This window comes from Eutrigla gurnardus (genome assembly GCF_963514095.1).
Source record: "Eutrigla gurnardus genome assembly, chromosome: 1".
Lineage (NCBI taxonomy): Eukaryota > Metazoa > Chordata > Actinopteri > Perciformes > Triglidae > Eutrigla > Eutrigla gurnardus.
Window position 1 is genome coordinate 5,389,598 of NC_139915.1, and position 17,170 is coordinate 5,406,767.

The following is a 17,170-nucleotide window of genomic DNA, read 5'->3' on the forward strand; positions in this document are numbered from 1 at the left end:
GTGTGTGTGTGTGAACCACTGCAAACCGCTTTCAGGATCATTTCAGGAGCTTGTGTGCAGCGGTAGTTTCCAGTGGAGTAGGAGAGGGAGCTTTGTTGGCTACAGGGGAAGAACACATACAGGTCGTTCTTCTGCAGGTGGAGGACAAGTGTTGAGCTGCCTGTGAAACCATCGCCGGGCAGCACAGCTGGTGCCGGCCACACTGCACCCACTGGTTGCAGAAACTAGGAACACTGTTGAACTTTGTCAGCTTTTTCACGTCGTGTTTACCTGGAAGGTTTGAAGGCGCCGCCGTACCCTTAAAGGTGGGACCAGATCCTGGTGTTGATGGCGTGTTGGGGACGGCTCCTGAAGCATCCTTAGGCCTTGTTTCAAAGTCACAGCCAGACAGCGGCCCGATGTAAGTGTAAGGCAGAGGTTCGCAGCTGCAGCTCAGGGACCGCATTGGTCTCCTGGATTGATTCCAGGTCTTGTCAATCCACAGCTCCACTTGAGCCTTGTCCAGCCCAGAGGCAGCATCCTCTCCCTGCCCTGACCTGGTGTCTGAGTCGGGGTCTGGGTTTTCTTCTATCACCTCATCTTTCCCTGATTTTGGTTGTTCTACATTATTCAGAGCCTGTGTCTCAGCCAGAAGAGTGGAAGTCATTTTGGAGATGATGCTCCAGTCCTTGAGGATGTCCTCTGCGGTACTAAACTGCGAGGTCACCGTGAATCGGATGATGCGCTTGGTGTGAATGTCTGCAGGGATGAGGTACATGGTGCCTGACCGGGTTAGTCTCCTCAGCAGCTCCTGGGTCAGATCATTTCCTCCCTAGTATAAAAAACAATGACATTATGACGGGGTGAAGAAATAAAAACACTGACGCATATTAACAACAAGGAGTCAATGGTTCATCTCTTTCTAACTGATCTCTGAAATGGCTCTGGTCTTCACCTTTGTCTGATAAAACAAGTTATTCTGTAGCTCACCTTTGAACGAGGTGTGACTGGAAAGGTTGTACACCTCAACTAATGATCTGTCAGTGAAAGACGTGTTGCTTAACAAAGTTTACGGCATAGTACAGATGTGTGCCACATACTTTCAGACAAAACACCACCAGGCCAAGGTGCCTCTTAGCAGGAACCTCAAAATTTGGATCACTCCTGATGTGAGACTCCAAGAGCTTTGCCATCTCGATGCCCTAACAAAGACAGAGAAAGTATACGCATGAATCCCGAAATTTGAAAGCAAATCAAATCTGTGAAAAATTTGCATGAAGAGAAGTGAGTTCCACTTGCGTGTCTGATATGAGCCTGGAGGTTTTTCAGTCCGAAGGAGCGCATGACAAACCAGAGTTTCAGAGAGCGGAAACGTCGGCTGAGGGGAATTTGCCAATGCTGAACAACAGGTGAAAAGCAGTTTCATTGCGTGGGATTACTCACTGTGATGAGTGAATCTTAAATTTATGTGAATACATGATGGTATGATACCATAAAGTCCGTGGCTGCCTGTGAGTTTTCATGTCTGAGGTAAACAGGATCGACAGTGAACGTCTGTTGGAGCTTATATTTATCCTTCACCCTGAGAAAACAAACAAGCATCACATTAACTTCACTTATTGTCACTTTATTTATTCTATTTTGTTTCAGACCTTCTTTTATATAATTATATATATTTGATATATTCTTGCTCACCAGAAAGCTGTGCAGTCGAAATGGACCATCATCCACTTTGAGGGGTTGAAGACAAAAGAGTGAGCAAACTCGATGCCTTCCAGGGACCAGCGGAGCTCAGGGCAGAAGTAGGCTGAGCCGGCGTACGCAGCATCGACATGGAGCCACAGCCCCTCCTCTGCACCTGAAACAAGATTTAAATTCAAGTAATGTCGTTATCTGAATGTGTCTCAATGATACAACACAATGTCTTGACTTTACAGGAAGTGTTAAACCATAATAAGACACTATTAGGAGTAAATTTGACGACGTACAGACTGGTCCCAGTTCAGACAGATTGTCAAAGGCACACACTCCCGTAGTCCCCAAAGTTGCACACAGCTGAACAGGAACACAAAAAAAACATTTATTCTCAGTATTTTGATTTATATTTAATTTCTTAAAACAAATACATCACTGTACAATTACATTTTAATATTACCACTGACCATTTTATATAGATTTCAAACTTCTATAGGTTGCATCATTTCTATTTAATTTCAAGCAATTTGTATTGATGGAATAAGTATTTTAAGTAAATTACTGATACAATAATGTAAAAATATTCCATTAGCATTCAAAATCTTCAATGAGTTTCTGAGGTAAAATGTTGTGACTTATTATTCTGTTGCATTGCTATAACTGATACATTGTAATCAGCATTTTATTTTAGTCGCACCTCGAGGTGACGCTATTTCTAACACCAGCTCTTCTCTCCACTTCAATTACTTTTTCATGCTTTACTTCAAAAAAAAAAAAACTTCTTTGGCCTCAAATAATAATTTAAATGAAATCGTGGGAGCAGTTTAGAGGAGAAATGTCACTTTGGCATGCTGACAAGTAAAAATCACTCTAGTATCTAATAGCACAATAGTCAACGCTTTCAATATCTGCCAGTACGTAATCAGCTAACACATGAAATGACTCCACTTAAACACCATGATCGCCACGCATCCTTCAGTGTCGAACACCTACCATGAAAGGGATCAGTCCCTTCCTCCTGTCTTCTTCTATGGCTTGTCTCAGAGTATCTCCTCTCAGAGACAACTCCTCATCGGTGGGCAGGAACTTGACCTTCACCAGAGAGATCAGACCCGCCTTCTCCACTGACGAATGAGCCTGTAAAAGCATCTCAGATCAAATTCTGGAGTTTGGAGTTATTGTAGAAGGAGAGGTATACCACTGACCTGATCTGAGGCGTAGGCCACCAGTCTTGAATTTAGGACCGAGTCGTCCACCTCCTGGTCCAGCTCAGGTAGCAGCTGCAGCATTTTGTCTTTCCTGGCTGCCAGCAGAGTGACCAGCGTGCTCTCACTGACTGTGCTCTAACGGGAGATTCAAGGAGAAGAGAACGATAGCAGCAGACAACGGAGTAAAGGGTTTGGGTATTCAACGACACAGATCAAGGTTGTTGCAAACCTGCAGTATGCCTCCACCTCTGCTGTCGGGTTGGTGATGCAGGAAGAAGGAAGGGAGCCCCAGTGCTTTACACAACCAGTCCATCACATTCATCTCCAGTTCTGTACATGCTGGGCTGGAGGCCTTTTCAAAACCAGCATGGACAATATCACTCATTAGGATGATATGACTTGGGATATGATATGGGAAAGTGTGTGGTGTCCCCGTACCCAGGTGAATCCAACACAGTTAATGGCATCAGCCAGCATGTCACCGAGCATGGAGGGCCATGAAGTCAGACTGGGGTAGTAGGCATGCATGTGAGGGCTCTGCCAGTGAACCACCTCGGGGGGGGGGGGAGGGTGAGAAAAGATTGGCTTCCTTAGCATAGTTTGAGATGACATGCGACAACGGATGACATTTGGAACTTACTCCCGGCATGATGACTTTCTCAATGTCGCTGAAGATGCTCTCCCAGTCCTCCGGCTCTGTCGGCGCAGTGTCAGGGAGGAGCTCCTTCATGTAACCTGGCTTCACATCTGGGATCACCCTCCTCTCCCTGATGGAGACCAGGTACTGTGTGATGTAGTCCACCATCTCCTTCCCTGTTCATTAACAGACACTGTAACAGCTGGAATTATATTCCTATTCAAAAAACTCATTCATCGTCGTTATTTTGCCTGTTGTTTACAGATCATTGTTGTCAGTGAAATATAGCCGCACAGTCAATATAGTCAAATTGAAGCTCATTACCTCTGCGATTGTACTCCTCAGCTTGCATTTTTCTCTTTCAGATGAGAGCCCTTTTAATGTATTTGTTGTATGTAACAGGTGGCTGCAAGGATGCTTTATGTATTCTAAAGCAGCGATCACAGAACTATATAGATAGACACCGCTGTGAAGCACCCGCCCTAAATTTGTGACGCACTGAACCACCAATCAAATGTCCAGCTCATGCATGTTCTTACTCATCATTGGCTTCATTGACTCCACATTTGCACTTACCCTCCTCTGCATGAAATGATTTATGTATAATTTGTACCGCAAAATAAGGCAATGTTATCAAAAGCATAATTGATAGTTAAGATGAGCAATCTACTGTTCTTTACATAGAGAGAACATGTCACAGTGTAATTATTTTACATACAGTACATAATTTCCAATATACCAAATATACAATAATGATTCTTTGTTATTTGTTTTGCAAAGTAAATGTCAACCCCTAACAATGTTGGATTGTGAAAGGCCCACCGATGCAACACTGCACATGTAGAATTTTACTGTTGTAGTTCATTAAAGTGGAGCTGGTTTCATATAGAGGTAGTTTAATTCTGTACATTTCAATCTGGAGTTCTGACCCCTCTGAAGGGTTGGGAGATAACGTTGATGAGATGATAAATTAGGGCAGGAAAGAAAGAAAAACTATGTTCTGCTATACAAACTTCGATTTAAGTTCATGTAATGTTTTTTTTAATTATTCTAATCTGCTTTTTTTGTGAAATAGCACACTGTATATTCAGGATATGACCTCTCTGGGCTTTAAATTAAATAGTTTGAAATCGAGGTGAATAACCCTATGGTGGAACGAGCAAGGTGCCTTTTTATTAGGCTTTTTATTTGTTCTTTCTCATATATTAAAGAAGATGAGTGTCGGAGCAAATCATTTTTTGTACAAATAGAAAGGCAAGTTGTAATAACGAGAACACACGTTGAAAGATATAGCATGATGAGATATTTGTATTGGACGATAACTCCTCATGAACAAATAGGAAGTCAAGAAGGCCAACATGAATAAACAATGAATGAACACACGTTGAAAGACTATGGTGATGAGGTGATGCGGTGTTGCTGCTTGTCAAGCCTGAGTAAACTGAAGCTGCACCTGGACTGGTTCCCACACTGTGTTTAATGTGTATTCTGGATTATATGTTCTACAATTCATGTGTTTCTCTAGGGCGTCAGTCAGAGCCTGATCAAAAAGATACAAAGACTGGTCTTTGTATACTTATTTGGAACTAAAGCCATCTCACATATATTATGTAGGTCTAGGTGAAGTTGTAAAACCACAAGTTCTTTGAAGACGTTTGATCCCGCTGAATGCAGGAAGCCCAGTGGCAGGCAATAACTCGAGAAATGTGTGTGTGTGTGTGTGTGTGTGTGTGTGTGTGTGTGTGTGTGTGTGTGTGTACAATACACAAAAAGAAGTATTACGTGATAAAGAGCAGAGGACACTGTGACTATTGTGCTCCTTGTGTGCCTTTGCTTCCTGCACTCTGAGCCTGATGAAAGCAGGCTACATTATAACGCCGTAATTGGCTTGAAATCAAAGTCAAAGTGCATCCTGATGGATCATATTCTGTTGCTTTTATTCAAATAATCTTAAAATATCAACATGACATCGGCCTGTCACAAAAAAAATAAATAAATAAAAAACCATGGGCAAAGCAAAAGTCATAAACAATTCATAGAAAGAGGATTTGGCCACTTAGTTCGATGTGAGTAGAAGCAGAAATGTCACACTGTCTAACGATGAGACCATCTGTGAATTAAGGTGAAGATAAGCACTGGTTGAGAAGTGTTGTTTCACAGTGTCAGCAAATTTGCGAGGAGATTATGATAGACCTTTTATTGTGACTGTGAGGGTATAAATCTAACAGTGGACAATGACAGAGCAACACTCGGCCTTCCCTCTTTACTGGAGTGTCCTTCAGCAAGACCTTTGGAGCCGTTTAGTAGCCAGCAGATCAGACTGAACTGTGGAGCTTCCCTGTGCATGTGGATGTGTGTTAATTGTCCATTTGTGAAAGAGTCACCATTGCATTCTGCACTATTATGTTATTTTATTTAAATCCCAACACGTTTTAACCATGTGCCGTACAAAAAAAAAACTATTAGACAAATTTAAGCAAGCAAATCCCCTTCTTCAGGATACTGTGAAAACTGAATCTAAAAACTTTATTGGTGAATGTGATGCTGGTTGTAAAACATTTATGACTATGATTATGCTTCAACTATCCCTTTTTGGAATACTTTTGCTTTGATTAGGACACGCCAAATGCTTCACTTCATAAGACTGCTGTTTCTGATACATGATCATTCCACAAAAGGCTGACCTAATTACACCAAACTCAAATTAATATCTCACTTTCCCTTTGGCCCTCTCCACAAATAGTTCAAAGGTCAGCTTTGCTTGCTGCTGCACGGCTTACATTGCTCAATAACAATTGAGATTGGTAAAACAAAGAGTTAGACCCTCTGAAGTACTTGATCAGTTCAATGGTCAGTTAAACAACAACACAATCTAGTTAGGATTTAACTATAATCAGATGTTTCATGAGCGAAGGTGTAAGGAATGTTTAGGTTTAGGATTAAGATGAAAAGACCCAGTTGTAAATTAAACTTAGCTATCTGATGGGAACCAGAGACCTAAATTAGTGTTGTCTCTCTTTGTGCGTATAGGAAGTAAAGCCCATATAAGGGAGTAAATAAGTATCTTTTTGCCGCAGAGATGACTAAGCTATACATGACCTTATAAGTGCAAAATATAGCTTTAGGATGAAACGCCTGGTAACCTCTCTCTTCCATTGGAGAGGATGAAGAGGATGAATTTACTAAGGTGACAGGATGATGGAGAAGAAGGCTGATCAGGAAGCAGAGCGCTTTTAAAGAAAGGCATGTGGCAGGGCGAGTTTAGATTCCTTAGATTCAAGGGTAAGTAAGGACTTCTCAGGTGTAACAGATGCAGGTGCTCTAAGGATGAACCGGGTGTGGCCGCACGGGTTTCGGATGCAGGCTTGATATCTGTTTAAATAAAGATCATTCTCATTCCACCTGCCTGACTCCGAAAGATTAATTTATCACCAATCTACACATCGACATCTTCTGGGGAATCTGCCTAAGAAACCACACCTCAAAAGTGCCTTTGGGTGACTTCCTCTTATGTTTATTCATCCTCTAACCGAGTCAACAGTCAATTGCTGGTCAGCCATCACTATCACTGTGCAGGGAACAAATTCACAGGAAGATACAAACATAGACAAGCAGCAAAAACAAGCAAACACAAACATAAGTCCACTGTATGAGATAAGATAAGGTAAGATGAACTATACAGTATACAGTATATGGACACTGTAGAGGGAGACTCTCTCTCTCTCTATATATATATATATATATATATATATATATATATATATATATATATATATATAGGACACTGTAGGGTAGTACATGTAGTGTAAAGGAATACATTTAATTTTTTAACAATGTAAATAAAAATAATATAATAAAAAATAATGAAAAAAAATGGCATTTTGAGTGATTTATAAACAGCAGGACTACTATACATGAATACAATTTGGGAGATTTGAAAGTGTTGACATCAGAAAGGAGCCAGTGAAGCAGGAAATTAGCTCCATAAGGGGGCAGTAATGCAACGCTAAGGGTACAAACTGCCGCAAACCACCATAGAAGAAGAAGAGGAGGCGGCGAAGGAGGAGGAGGAGGCGGAACAAGGAATCAGGAATCAGCTGTCAATAAAGTGGCTAAAGTGAAAGGCACGGATCTGAAAGAGGTAATTTAACAGTATCTTGTTAAACAATCGGCCACAACATATGCGTTGGCTTTATTACTTGAAGATGTATCTTTCGTCTGAATGTGATTCGCATCTGTGCTGGAGTGAAATAGCCCACAACTTTAGCAAACCTAACTGCGTGAGCTCGGAGCGTAGCATGCTAACTAACGTAGCTAGCTGGCTAGCTGTGAAGGCAACGCAGCTAAGTTAACATTTAATAAGCGAGCTAAATCGTGTGTGTATAAAAGCAGTGCTTAGTTTATGCTCGGTGTTGAATAACGTCACGTTAGTTAGTGTTAGCTTCCTAACGTTAGCTGCCCAACGGGCATCACGTCAAGGTAGATGGTCGCGGCTAACGTTAGCCAGAAAAGTATTACTTGTTGTTGTCATCTGTGTTGACATATCATGACTAACTTACAACCACAAGCTAACCAACGGCTAATGCGCTAACAGAGAGAGCAACATCCTAGGGTAGCTAACGTTAACGTAATTATCATCCACACGTTTTCATCTAGTCTTAATTAGGACAATTTTGAAAGCAACTAACGGAAAGTGAAAACTCAATGTGTCTCACAGAGACTGGTCATATTGGAAGGTAACAGCAACTTACATCTTGGCTAACAGATTCTAGCTAACGCTTTTCGTTAATATAGATAGAGATGGACCATAATAGATCTAGACCAGGACCAGCTTGTTGAATGTCTTCCCGTGTTTCCCAGATATGTCCGGCGCTTGTGTGCAGCACTGACCCGGTTGCCCGTCTGTGAGCTCTGACCGAACACATCCGCGAAGATGCCTGCGGTTTCCACCGGGGTGAAGGAGCTGTATCTGTCCACATCTCTGGGTGAACTCAACAAAAAGGCTGAAATAAAGCCAGACAAGACGAGCACCAGAAGGTAACGTTGGGTTGTATGTGCGCTGGTATCAGCCAAGTATGGCATACACTCATAACACAAAGGAACTGTCCCCAGTCAAATCAAGCATATTGCAATAATAGTGATAATTTGCTGTGTTGTAGCTATGTTCAGAGTGCCTGCAAAATCTTCAAGGCGGCAGAGGAGTGTCGCCTGGACAGAGATGAGGAGAAAGCTTATGTGCTGTACATGAAATATTTAACAGTATATGACATTATCAAGAAAAGACCGGACTTCAAGCAGCAACCGGTATAGTTGATCATACATTTTCTTTCTGTGAATACTTGTTGTGCAGTGTATCATGCATTGGAGGTAGTACATTTTTGTGTATTTATTCTCTGTTCCAATGAACAAAGGAGTATTTCATGACCATGCTTGGGACGAACAGCTTCAAGAAAGCCATCGAAGAAGCAGAGAAGCTCTCTGAAAGCCTTAAACTCAGGTTAGAAGCTTTCTTAGATTGTACACGAATAAAATGCCAGATTAGACTTTTTTTTTCGTGTTTTATTCACCTCATCTTTACATCTTTAAACAGATATGAGGAAATTGAGGTTCGAAAGAAACTGGAGGAGAAGGAGAGACAAGAGGAGAAGAAAAGGAGGGAGGAAATTACAGAGAAAGATGGCGGTCGAAGCTCTCCAAAAGTGTCATCAGCAAACAAGAAGGATAGCAAAAAGGTGGAGACGTACTGTCATGGCATCCACACATTAAAACATGTTAATTTGAGGCGGACACTTGATTTATTGAAATCAATTAAAATGAAATCAGTCAAATCACTATCAAAATATTAACAAGATGATTGTTGTGTCTGTATGTCAGGTAAAAGGAGAACAGAATGAAATGAAGAATGAACTCAAGAAAGCAACCCCGAAAGGTAAACTATAACGATCATTCTTTAAACTGAAACTAAAATCTTAAACTCACAAAGTCTTCTTAGAAGACAGTTCTTCCTGTTTTGGTGTTCATCTAATGACTTTATCCCATAGCTGCGGTGCCAGCTGGTGGGATTTCAGCTGAGAAGCTTTTCCACATGATGAAGGACCAGACCATTACAATAAGTGTCATGGATGCCCGTAGCCACAGTGACTTTGAGGAGTCTCACATTCAGGTCCCAGGCCAGACCTGCTTCAGTGTGCCTGAGGAGGCCGTTAGCCCAGGGTGAGAAAAGAGTTTGGAGACGAGGCTTTATATAACTAAATGTTTCAGTTGTAATCTGGTTTTGGAGTGAGGTTTGAATAGTTTTTTTTTTCTTTTTATTAATGTGTTTTTCTGTTCCCTCTGTTTTTTTTGTCATTAACCATCAAACAATGAGAGAAATAAGTTAAAATTCTTAAACTGGACCTGCTGAACTGGTATGTCATGACTTTTTAGAATCACTGTGAATCAGATTGAGGCGAAGCTGCCGGAGTTGTCCAAAGATTATTGGAGGCGGCGGGGATTCGTGGATTATATAGTCCTGCTGGACTGGTTCAGTTCTGTCACTGACCTTACCCTGGGCACCACTTTGCAGAGCCTCAAGGATGCCCTCTATAAGGTAACTGTGAGTGTGTGGGGTGTTGTGCACATTCTTGTGTTGGACTCCTAGATTGTGAATAACAACAGCAGCAGACATTTCCTGTAAAGTATATGTTTTTACCTCAGTGGGACAGCATCACCATCCTGCGTAGTGAGCCGCTGGTGCTGGAGGGCGGCTACGAGAACTGGCTGTTGTTTTACCCCATGTACACAACCAACGCTAAAGTTCGACCCCCTAGACAGAATATCATCAGCTCCCTCCCTCAGTGTGAGTATTACCAGCACAGATGGTCATTACAGCCTTGGCTCTTTATATTTTACCACATAGATGGATAGGTTGTTATTTTTGTTTGGGTTCATTTCGGCTGTTGTAATTTTATTTGAAGAAATTCTGAAAGCAAATTATATCTTCTTACGTCTTACATTTCTGATGTTCATAGCGCTTTTTTTTTTTTTTTTTTTTTGCAATTTTTCTGAAATGTTTCAGGATATTTATGTGTGTTGTAGCAGCATTCTGTTGGGGGGTAACAGCTGCTACAAGTTGAAATAGCCACTGATATTGACTTTGAATAATATGTGAAATATGATTAAAACCATATGCACAATAGTCTTGGAACAGAACATGGTCTTAGTCCAACGTTTCTCCTGTTAATGACTTTACCTTCTTTGATGTTTTGAACAGTGAACTTTAGCTATCCATCCCTAGAGGAGCCAAAGCCTCCGACCCCACCTCCAGAGCCTGAGATTACACCAATGCCTCAGGAACCCTCAGCTCCTGTTCAGCTCCTGAACGGGGTTGCACAAGCAGAACCCCCCACACCTAAAACCTATGTGATTACTGAAGGGCTGCCAGATGATATCGATTCCAGCGTACCAGGCACCACAAAATCTGGGCAAGACCTTACTAAGAAGGGCGCTGCGGGAAGCGCATCCAGTCAGTCACCTGCAACAGCCAAGGCCTTCCCACAGGTATCATATCGACATGATAACTATTACACTTTGGGAGGATGAAATTCATGATTCAAGTGTGTCTAAACATCACTCGTTTTTGTTTTATCCTCTGTTCTCCTGGCCCAGTTTGACCGTACCAAGAAACCCTCTGTCCGGGTGTCGAACGAGTCTAAGCCCAGCCAGAACGGCTCAGCGAAGGACTCCACGCTGAATGGCCCAGTTGTCCCTGACCGCTCCGTCAAACCACCCCTCATCCCCAGCACTTCTCTGTCTAAAGAAGAACAAAGCCAAATACACTCTGAGGCGGTGGCAGTGATGGAGAAGGCAAAGCAAGAGCAGGAGAAACGCAACCAGGAGCGTCGAGTAGAGGACAAGGACCAGAAGGAAAGGCTAGAGAGGGATCAAAGTGAGAAGAGGAAGGAAGATGAGGAGAACGGACCTCAGGAGAAAAAGAAACTTGAAAGGCAGAAGGCGGAAGAAGAGGAAGATAAAGAGAACAGGGTGTGGGACGAGAAAGAGAGGAGGGGAAAGGAGCAGAACGCTGACACCCCGTCAAAGAGTATGTCTCTGGATTCCCCTGCTCCCAACCATATCGTTAGTGAAATCAAGGTGAGTCCTATTTACATTCACTGTTAAGTTTTAAGCTTCGAACCTTTTGAAGTTTGATGTTACATTTCACCCCGATGTCTCTGGGAAAGTGTGTAAACAAAATGTCAACGCAAGCATCCAGTGCGATCAGAAAATCCTCCCCAAATCACAGGGGATCGAAAGCTAACCTAGAGACCGAAGGATAATTATTTTTACATCTCATTTATCTGAAACTGTAGCCCCACACACTTCTAAACTAATATATTTACCCAGAATTACATTACAGAACTACCAAATAGGCATGGGATGGTAGTTCATGTCACGATTATCCTTGCCGACACACCCAATGGGATTGGGCTTCAGAAATACCTGTTATTTTGCCCTCACCATGAAACTCTGTTTGTGTTTAACCCACAGAGGGAACCCCTGACCCGAGCGAGGAGTGAGGAGATGGGTAGAAGTGTACCAGGCCTTCCAGATGGTTGGATGAAGGTACCCGATATTTAAATCTAAAAAGGCAGAGAAAGAAAGAAATGTCTTTGTTTATGCCTGATTATTCCTTTCTACCTCCATTTTTGTCTAGTTCCTTGATACGGTGACGGGGACCTACCGGTACTACCATTCCCCGACCAACCGGGTCCACCTGTACCCTCCTGAGGTCACTGTTCCCCAGACCCCACCCTCCACGCCGCCAACAGCCAAGCAGAAACCGACGCGACCGGCTGAGCCAGACACCAACTGTGAACGGGAGCGGGAGCAAACTAAACTGAAACGCTCCTACTCCTCCCCTGATATCAGCCAGGACCTGAGAGAGGAGGCCCAGAAGAAGACCACGGCCCCGACCGCTGCTGCTGTCATACCCACCATCAACAGAGAGACAAAGTAAGGCACACAGATGTTTTATGTCAGTCATCTATTATTATCTTACTGCACTCTATCCCTTTGGATATATTACACGTCGTCTCTCATTGTGCTCTTCTGCCCTGCAGACCTCCCAAAGTCTACTCTAAAGTGGATATTGTCAGGCCGTCAGCTGCCAAAATTCGTAACCTGAATCCTACGTTCGGTGGTCTGGGAGCATCACTGACTGGCCTTCGTAACATGGGCAACACATGCTACATGAACTCCATTTTGCAGTGTCTGTGTAACACTCCTGCCATGGCTGAGTACTTCAACAACAATTACTACATGGAGGACATCAACAGGTCAGGATCCGGATAATTACTCACCATAAAGCATCATAAAAAGGCAAGTATGTGACATATCTCTTCCTCTGCCAGGTACAACATACTTGGCCATAAAGGGGAGGTGGCGGAGGAGTTTGGTGTGATCATGAAGGCCCTGTGGGCTGGTCTCTACAAGTGCATCAGTCCACGGGACTTCAAGATCACCATAGGCAAAATCAACGACCAGTTTGCAGGCTATGACCAGCAGGACTCCCAGGAGCTGCTGCTGTTCCTCATGGATGGGCTCCACGAGGACCTCAACAAGGTAGCGCCCGTTTGTTTCACGCAACATTTAGGACACAACTATGTGTATGGTATAAATAACATCTTAAGTAGCTATCTATATCTAATATCTATGATAAACATTTGCATCTAAACATGCTAAACCCAGAATTAGATATCGAGTGAATAAATAATAAGTAATTCATTTTAAACACGGCTTTTTATGGCTTGTCTTTTACTACCCCTGTATGTTGTTGCACATTTGCCTGTTAACAATTAAAACATAGTCGTTTATCATTTTCCTTCTTTCTGTTTTTTCACCTGGTTTCATTTTGATGGCAAATTAGAGAGTAAGTAAAATAGCTGTGTGTCCTTGGTCCTCCTGCAGCGGTGTGAGTGTGGCGTGTCTGCATCTGTCTGGTCTGATGCTCTGTCAGAACCTCTGTGCATGTAGACCCAATACATGCCTCATTGCCTGTATCAACTGATTTTACTGGCTTCATGTGCATTTGAATGGGGGAAAGGACTAGGTGAATCGTTAAAAATATATATATATATATATATACATTATTTTTATTGTTCAAAGACATTTTGCTTGGTATAAGCTGTCAGAGAGCTCTTAGAAGTACAGATACTGTGAAAACTGTCTCCACCTGGGGTTGAGTTGAAGTAATACACTCACCCCGTTTTATTTCAAGACATTCACTCTTTTAAATTGAAGTTGTAACAGCTGATGATGTGCATTTATCATGAAACACTCCATCTCATCACATCCCTTTTGTGTGATGTACAGACCGTCTGCCGTCAGGCTGGCCCCGTTTCCGTCCACGATATCTCTCCAGGCTATGAATCAGTCAGTCTAATTAATGCCATATTAATTAGCAAGGGTTAAACCGCCTCTCATAACTTCCTATCTTTCACAATGAGAGTGATCTGGCTGATCTGCATGCTAATGAAGCTGAAAGGGATTATATAGGTGTTGAATACAACTTTTATCACTTAGATAGTCAGTCTGCAGTTGTCATTGACTTCAGTAATAACTGTAATATTGTAACCATGATGAGTATATTATATATCTGCCATGAGTCAAGGCAGGTTTTGCTAACATTGCAACTGCAGTTGTTCCCTTTGTACCAACGTGTCTTTCTGTCTCTGGCATCAGGCGGACAACAGGAAGCGGTACAAGGAGGAGGAAAACGACCATCTGGATGATCAGACGGCAGCCGACTTGGCCTGGAGCAAACACAAGCTGCTGAACGAGTCCATCATCGTAGCACTGTTCCAGGGGCAGTTCAAGTCCACTGTGCAGTGCCTGACCTGCCACCGCAAGTCACGGACATTTGAGACCTTCATGTACCTGTCGCTGCCCCTGGCCTCCACAAGCAAGTGCTCCCTGCAGGTGGGTCAGACATTAAGCAAGTTATTTGATTTGTGATAAGCTTTTAACAGGTCGGATCTTGTCCTAAAACATGTATAACTATAACTATTTTCACCTGTTGAGTTTAGGACAGTTTGTTTTACATTGATAGACTCATAAACCATTATTTCATGAAGTCTTTTGATTAAGTCTTACTGATGTGTATTGCTTCTTGGTAGGATTGTCTGAGGCTGTTCTCCAAGGAAGAGAAGCTGACCGACAACAACAAGGTGTTCTGCAGACACTGTAAGGCCCACAGAGATTCCACCAAGAAACTGGAGATCTGGAAGGTCCCACCCATTGTCCTGGTGCACTTAAAACGGTCTGTATTCGTTTGCATTGAAAAAGATATAGACTAAGACCGAATGCTTTGTCACTGCCTGCTGATGAGCAAATAACTTCTAGCTATAACTTAATACGCACTTTCACTGGGAATAATATTAACATTTTCTTGTGAAACTCCTTTTCTTTTAATGGGCATCCTTTCTGCAGGTTCTCCTATGAGGGCAGATGGAAGCAGAAGCTTCAGACAACTGTAGACTTCCCTCTGGAAACTCTGGACCTGTCCCAGTACGTCATTGGACCCAAACAGAACCTGAAGAGATACAGCCTTTATGGAGTCTCTGTAAGTAGAAGTGAAACTATTTCTGTTGTATATTTCACATAATTCATAATAATGATGTATTTGAATGTGTTTTTCTTTATTTGCACAAAAACACAGTGTGAATGAATGGGGATGTTTTAGATGTTAATTGCTGTAGGCTTTGAAATAAAATGTAAAAACAATGATTATACTCAAGAATGCAAACATTAAAGGAGGATAGGAGATGCAGGCGTTATTACGAGTACCTACAGAGCTATGTAGTATTATTAATATGTAGTACTTCTATTGGTAGAGTGCGTAAATATAAACCACAACAAAATCTACCAATTCTTGCTATGGTTGACCATCTTGATAAACTAGAAAGAATAAGCTAGACTTTTTTAATTCTCTGAGAGAATACTGGAATCCTTTTGTTGTTGAAGATTATCAACTTCGGCTTTAAAAACCAGGGCAAGTAAGAATTAAATAAAATAATTACGCAGCTGTTTAGATGGGCTTATTCTTTTTCCACCACCAGAACCACTACGGAGGTTTAGATGGCGGCCATTACACAGCCTACTGTAAGAACGGATTCAAACAGCGCTGGTACAAGTTTGATGACCACGAGGTGGCCGACATCACCACCACCTCCGTCAAGTCCTCTGCAGCCTACATCCTGTTTTACTCCACCCTGTGATACGGAGCCGTGGGACGCAGACGAGCGAGAGCACTACAGCAGAGCAGCGGCGCTCCAGCTTAGAGGTTGTTGTTTTTTTCTTTTTGAAATCACAGCTCTGAGGACCCGGTGGACGTGGTTTGCGGGTTGACTTGTCGCGTATGAGCACGCGAGGACTCATCGGTGCTGGTGGAGATGCGGTGCCGCCTGTTGCATATCGAAGAACGGTGCAGGCACACTGTGCGACGCTTCAGCTACTAGAGGACCCCTATACCTGCTAATACATGCTGTCTGTTCATATTACTGCTCATCAAGCGACTACAGATGCTCCTTTCACGCTGACTTTCTGATGGTTGTGATGTAGGGCTGGTTCAGACACTCTCCCCTCTCATCCCCATGCACTCAGTGTGGATGACCAGAACAGAGCAGCTTCCTTGTACTGTGTCTACGCCGATTTAACAGTTAGATGGCATGTACATACTTACCGATGCTGATGTTGCACATTCAAAAATGTAAATACTGGAAGGCAAGGCATTAATCTGTTAAGTGACCAAATTATGACTGTCTTTCTTGAAAGTAGCAGCCGTCATAGTATCACCGTATTCATGAAGACAAACTGTGTTTTAGGGGTTTAACTCTATAGCTTTCTGATGTTTCACTTAATCTTAAAGGGGATCGAAGAGACCGAGGGGTTGGCTTTTGCTTTCTTCCTGAAGAGGAGGGAATCGAGATTGTTGCTTGTTCTTATTAGCCACATTGTTGCACTTAGACAATATGCAATCAATTTAAGTTGTTAATGTATGACGCGTTGTTTAACAGCAGACGTTAATACTCGCCTCAGAATGCTTCATTACAGTTCTTGATCGGTCCAGGCAGTGCCAGAAAAACCTACTATAAAGTCTCTTGTAGAATTGATTCTCTGTTAAACATGCATAACTCTTACCATTATTATATTCAAACACAAACTATTTAGAGGAAAAATTACTGGGAAAACGTGGCGTCCTTCTCGGCTTACATCAGTGCTGCTGTTTTTGTTTCTAGGAGGCTGCACTTTAGATTTGGTTCATTGTATTTCTGCGTTCAGTACTCACCGGGGGGGATATGAAGATATGAGATATTGACCATATTCACTTAGGGCCAACATTTGCTGCCTGACTCACTCACCGACTGACCGACGAGAGCAAGCACAAAGTATACTGATGTTTCTCCTCCAGAGATCCGAGGCGGCAGGATTTAGCCTCCTGATTAAAGTTTATTGCCTAGCATGAGATCATAATCTGTTTTCTTTTTACTTGTACATGTTGATTTTATTTCTTAATGCTCTTAAAAAGATTTTCAGATATAACGATTATGTTAACCTCAAAACTGACTATTTATTAAAACTGCTTCAAATCAGTGTTTGTGTCTGAATGACTGTT

General features: G+C 42.4%; 2 protein-coding genes across 2 annotated transcripts; one reads left to right on the forward strand and one right to left on the reverse strand.

The window, feature by feature from the left end:
- Window positions 1–9: 9 nt before the first annotated feature.
- On the reverse strand, window positions 10–4,011 carry hdc (histidine decarboxylase). The gene is made up of 12 exons (XM_084008849.1): window positions 3,844–4,011; window positions 3,523–3,695; window positions 3,321–3,434; window positions 3,112–3,234; window positions 2,880–3,017; window positions 2,668–2,811; window positions 1,968–2,034; window positions 1,675–1,837; window positions 1,471–1,561; window positions 1,279–1,377; window positions 1,080–1,181; window positions 10–811 (listed from the first exon to the last, which is right to left on the reverse strand). The coding sequence occupies exons 1-12, from the start codon at window positions 3,869–3,871 to the stop codon at window positions 38–40; spliced, it is 2,016 nt and encodes a 671-aa protein (XP_083864975.1). The 5' UTR covers window positions 3,872–4,011; the 3' UTR covers window positions 10–37.
- Window positions 4,012–7,580: 3,569 nt separating this feature from the next.
- Window positions 7,581–17,148, forward strand: usp8 (ubiquitin specific peptidase 8). Its single transcript, XM_084021003.1, has 19 exons — window positions 7,581–7,660; window positions 8,380–8,556; window positions 8,679–8,823; window positions 8,931–9,016; window positions 9,110–9,251; window positions 9,394–9,448; window positions 9,561–9,732; window positions 9,946–10,108; window positions 10,216–10,357; window positions 10,772–11,058; window positions 11,167–11,649; window positions 12,046–12,120; window positions 12,212–12,510; window positions 12,618–12,833; window positions 12,909–13,119; window positions 14,239–14,475; window positions 14,673–14,815; window positions 14,986–15,118; window positions 15,615–17,148. Exons 2-19 carry the CDS (start codon window positions 8,453–8,455, stop codon window positions 15,771–15,773), a joined length of 3,252 nt encoding a protein of 1,083 aa, XP_083877129.1. The 5' UTR covers window positions 7,581–7,660; window positions 8,380–8,452; the 3' UTR covers window positions 15,774–17,148.
- Window positions 17,149–17,170: the final 22 nt, after the last annotated feature.

Coding starts and splice junctions, on each gene's coding strand:
- hdc (XM_084008849.1), bottom strand. CDS start 3,871: ATGCAAGCTGAGGAGTACAATCGCAGAG. Junction 3,696..3,843: donor TGAGGAGTACAATCGCAGAG/GTAATGAGCTTC, acceptor GTTAATGAACAG/GGAAGGAGATGGTGGACTAC. Junction 2,812..2,879: donor TGGCCTACGCCTCAGATCAG/GTCAGTGGTATA, acceptor ATGCTTTTACAG/GCTCATTCGTCAGTGGAGAA.
- usp8 (XM_084021003.1), top strand. CDS start 8,453: ATGCCTGCGGTTTCCACCGGGGTGAAGGAGCTGTATCTGTCCACATCT. Junction 9,017..9,109: donor TCTGAAAGCCTTAAACTCAG/GTTAGAAGCTTT, acceptor ATCTTTAAACAG/ATATGAGGAAATTGAGGTTC. Junction 12,511..12,617: donor ACCATCAACAGAGAGACAAA/GTAAGGCACACA, acceptor TCTGCCCTGCAG/ACCTCCCAAAGTCTACTCTA.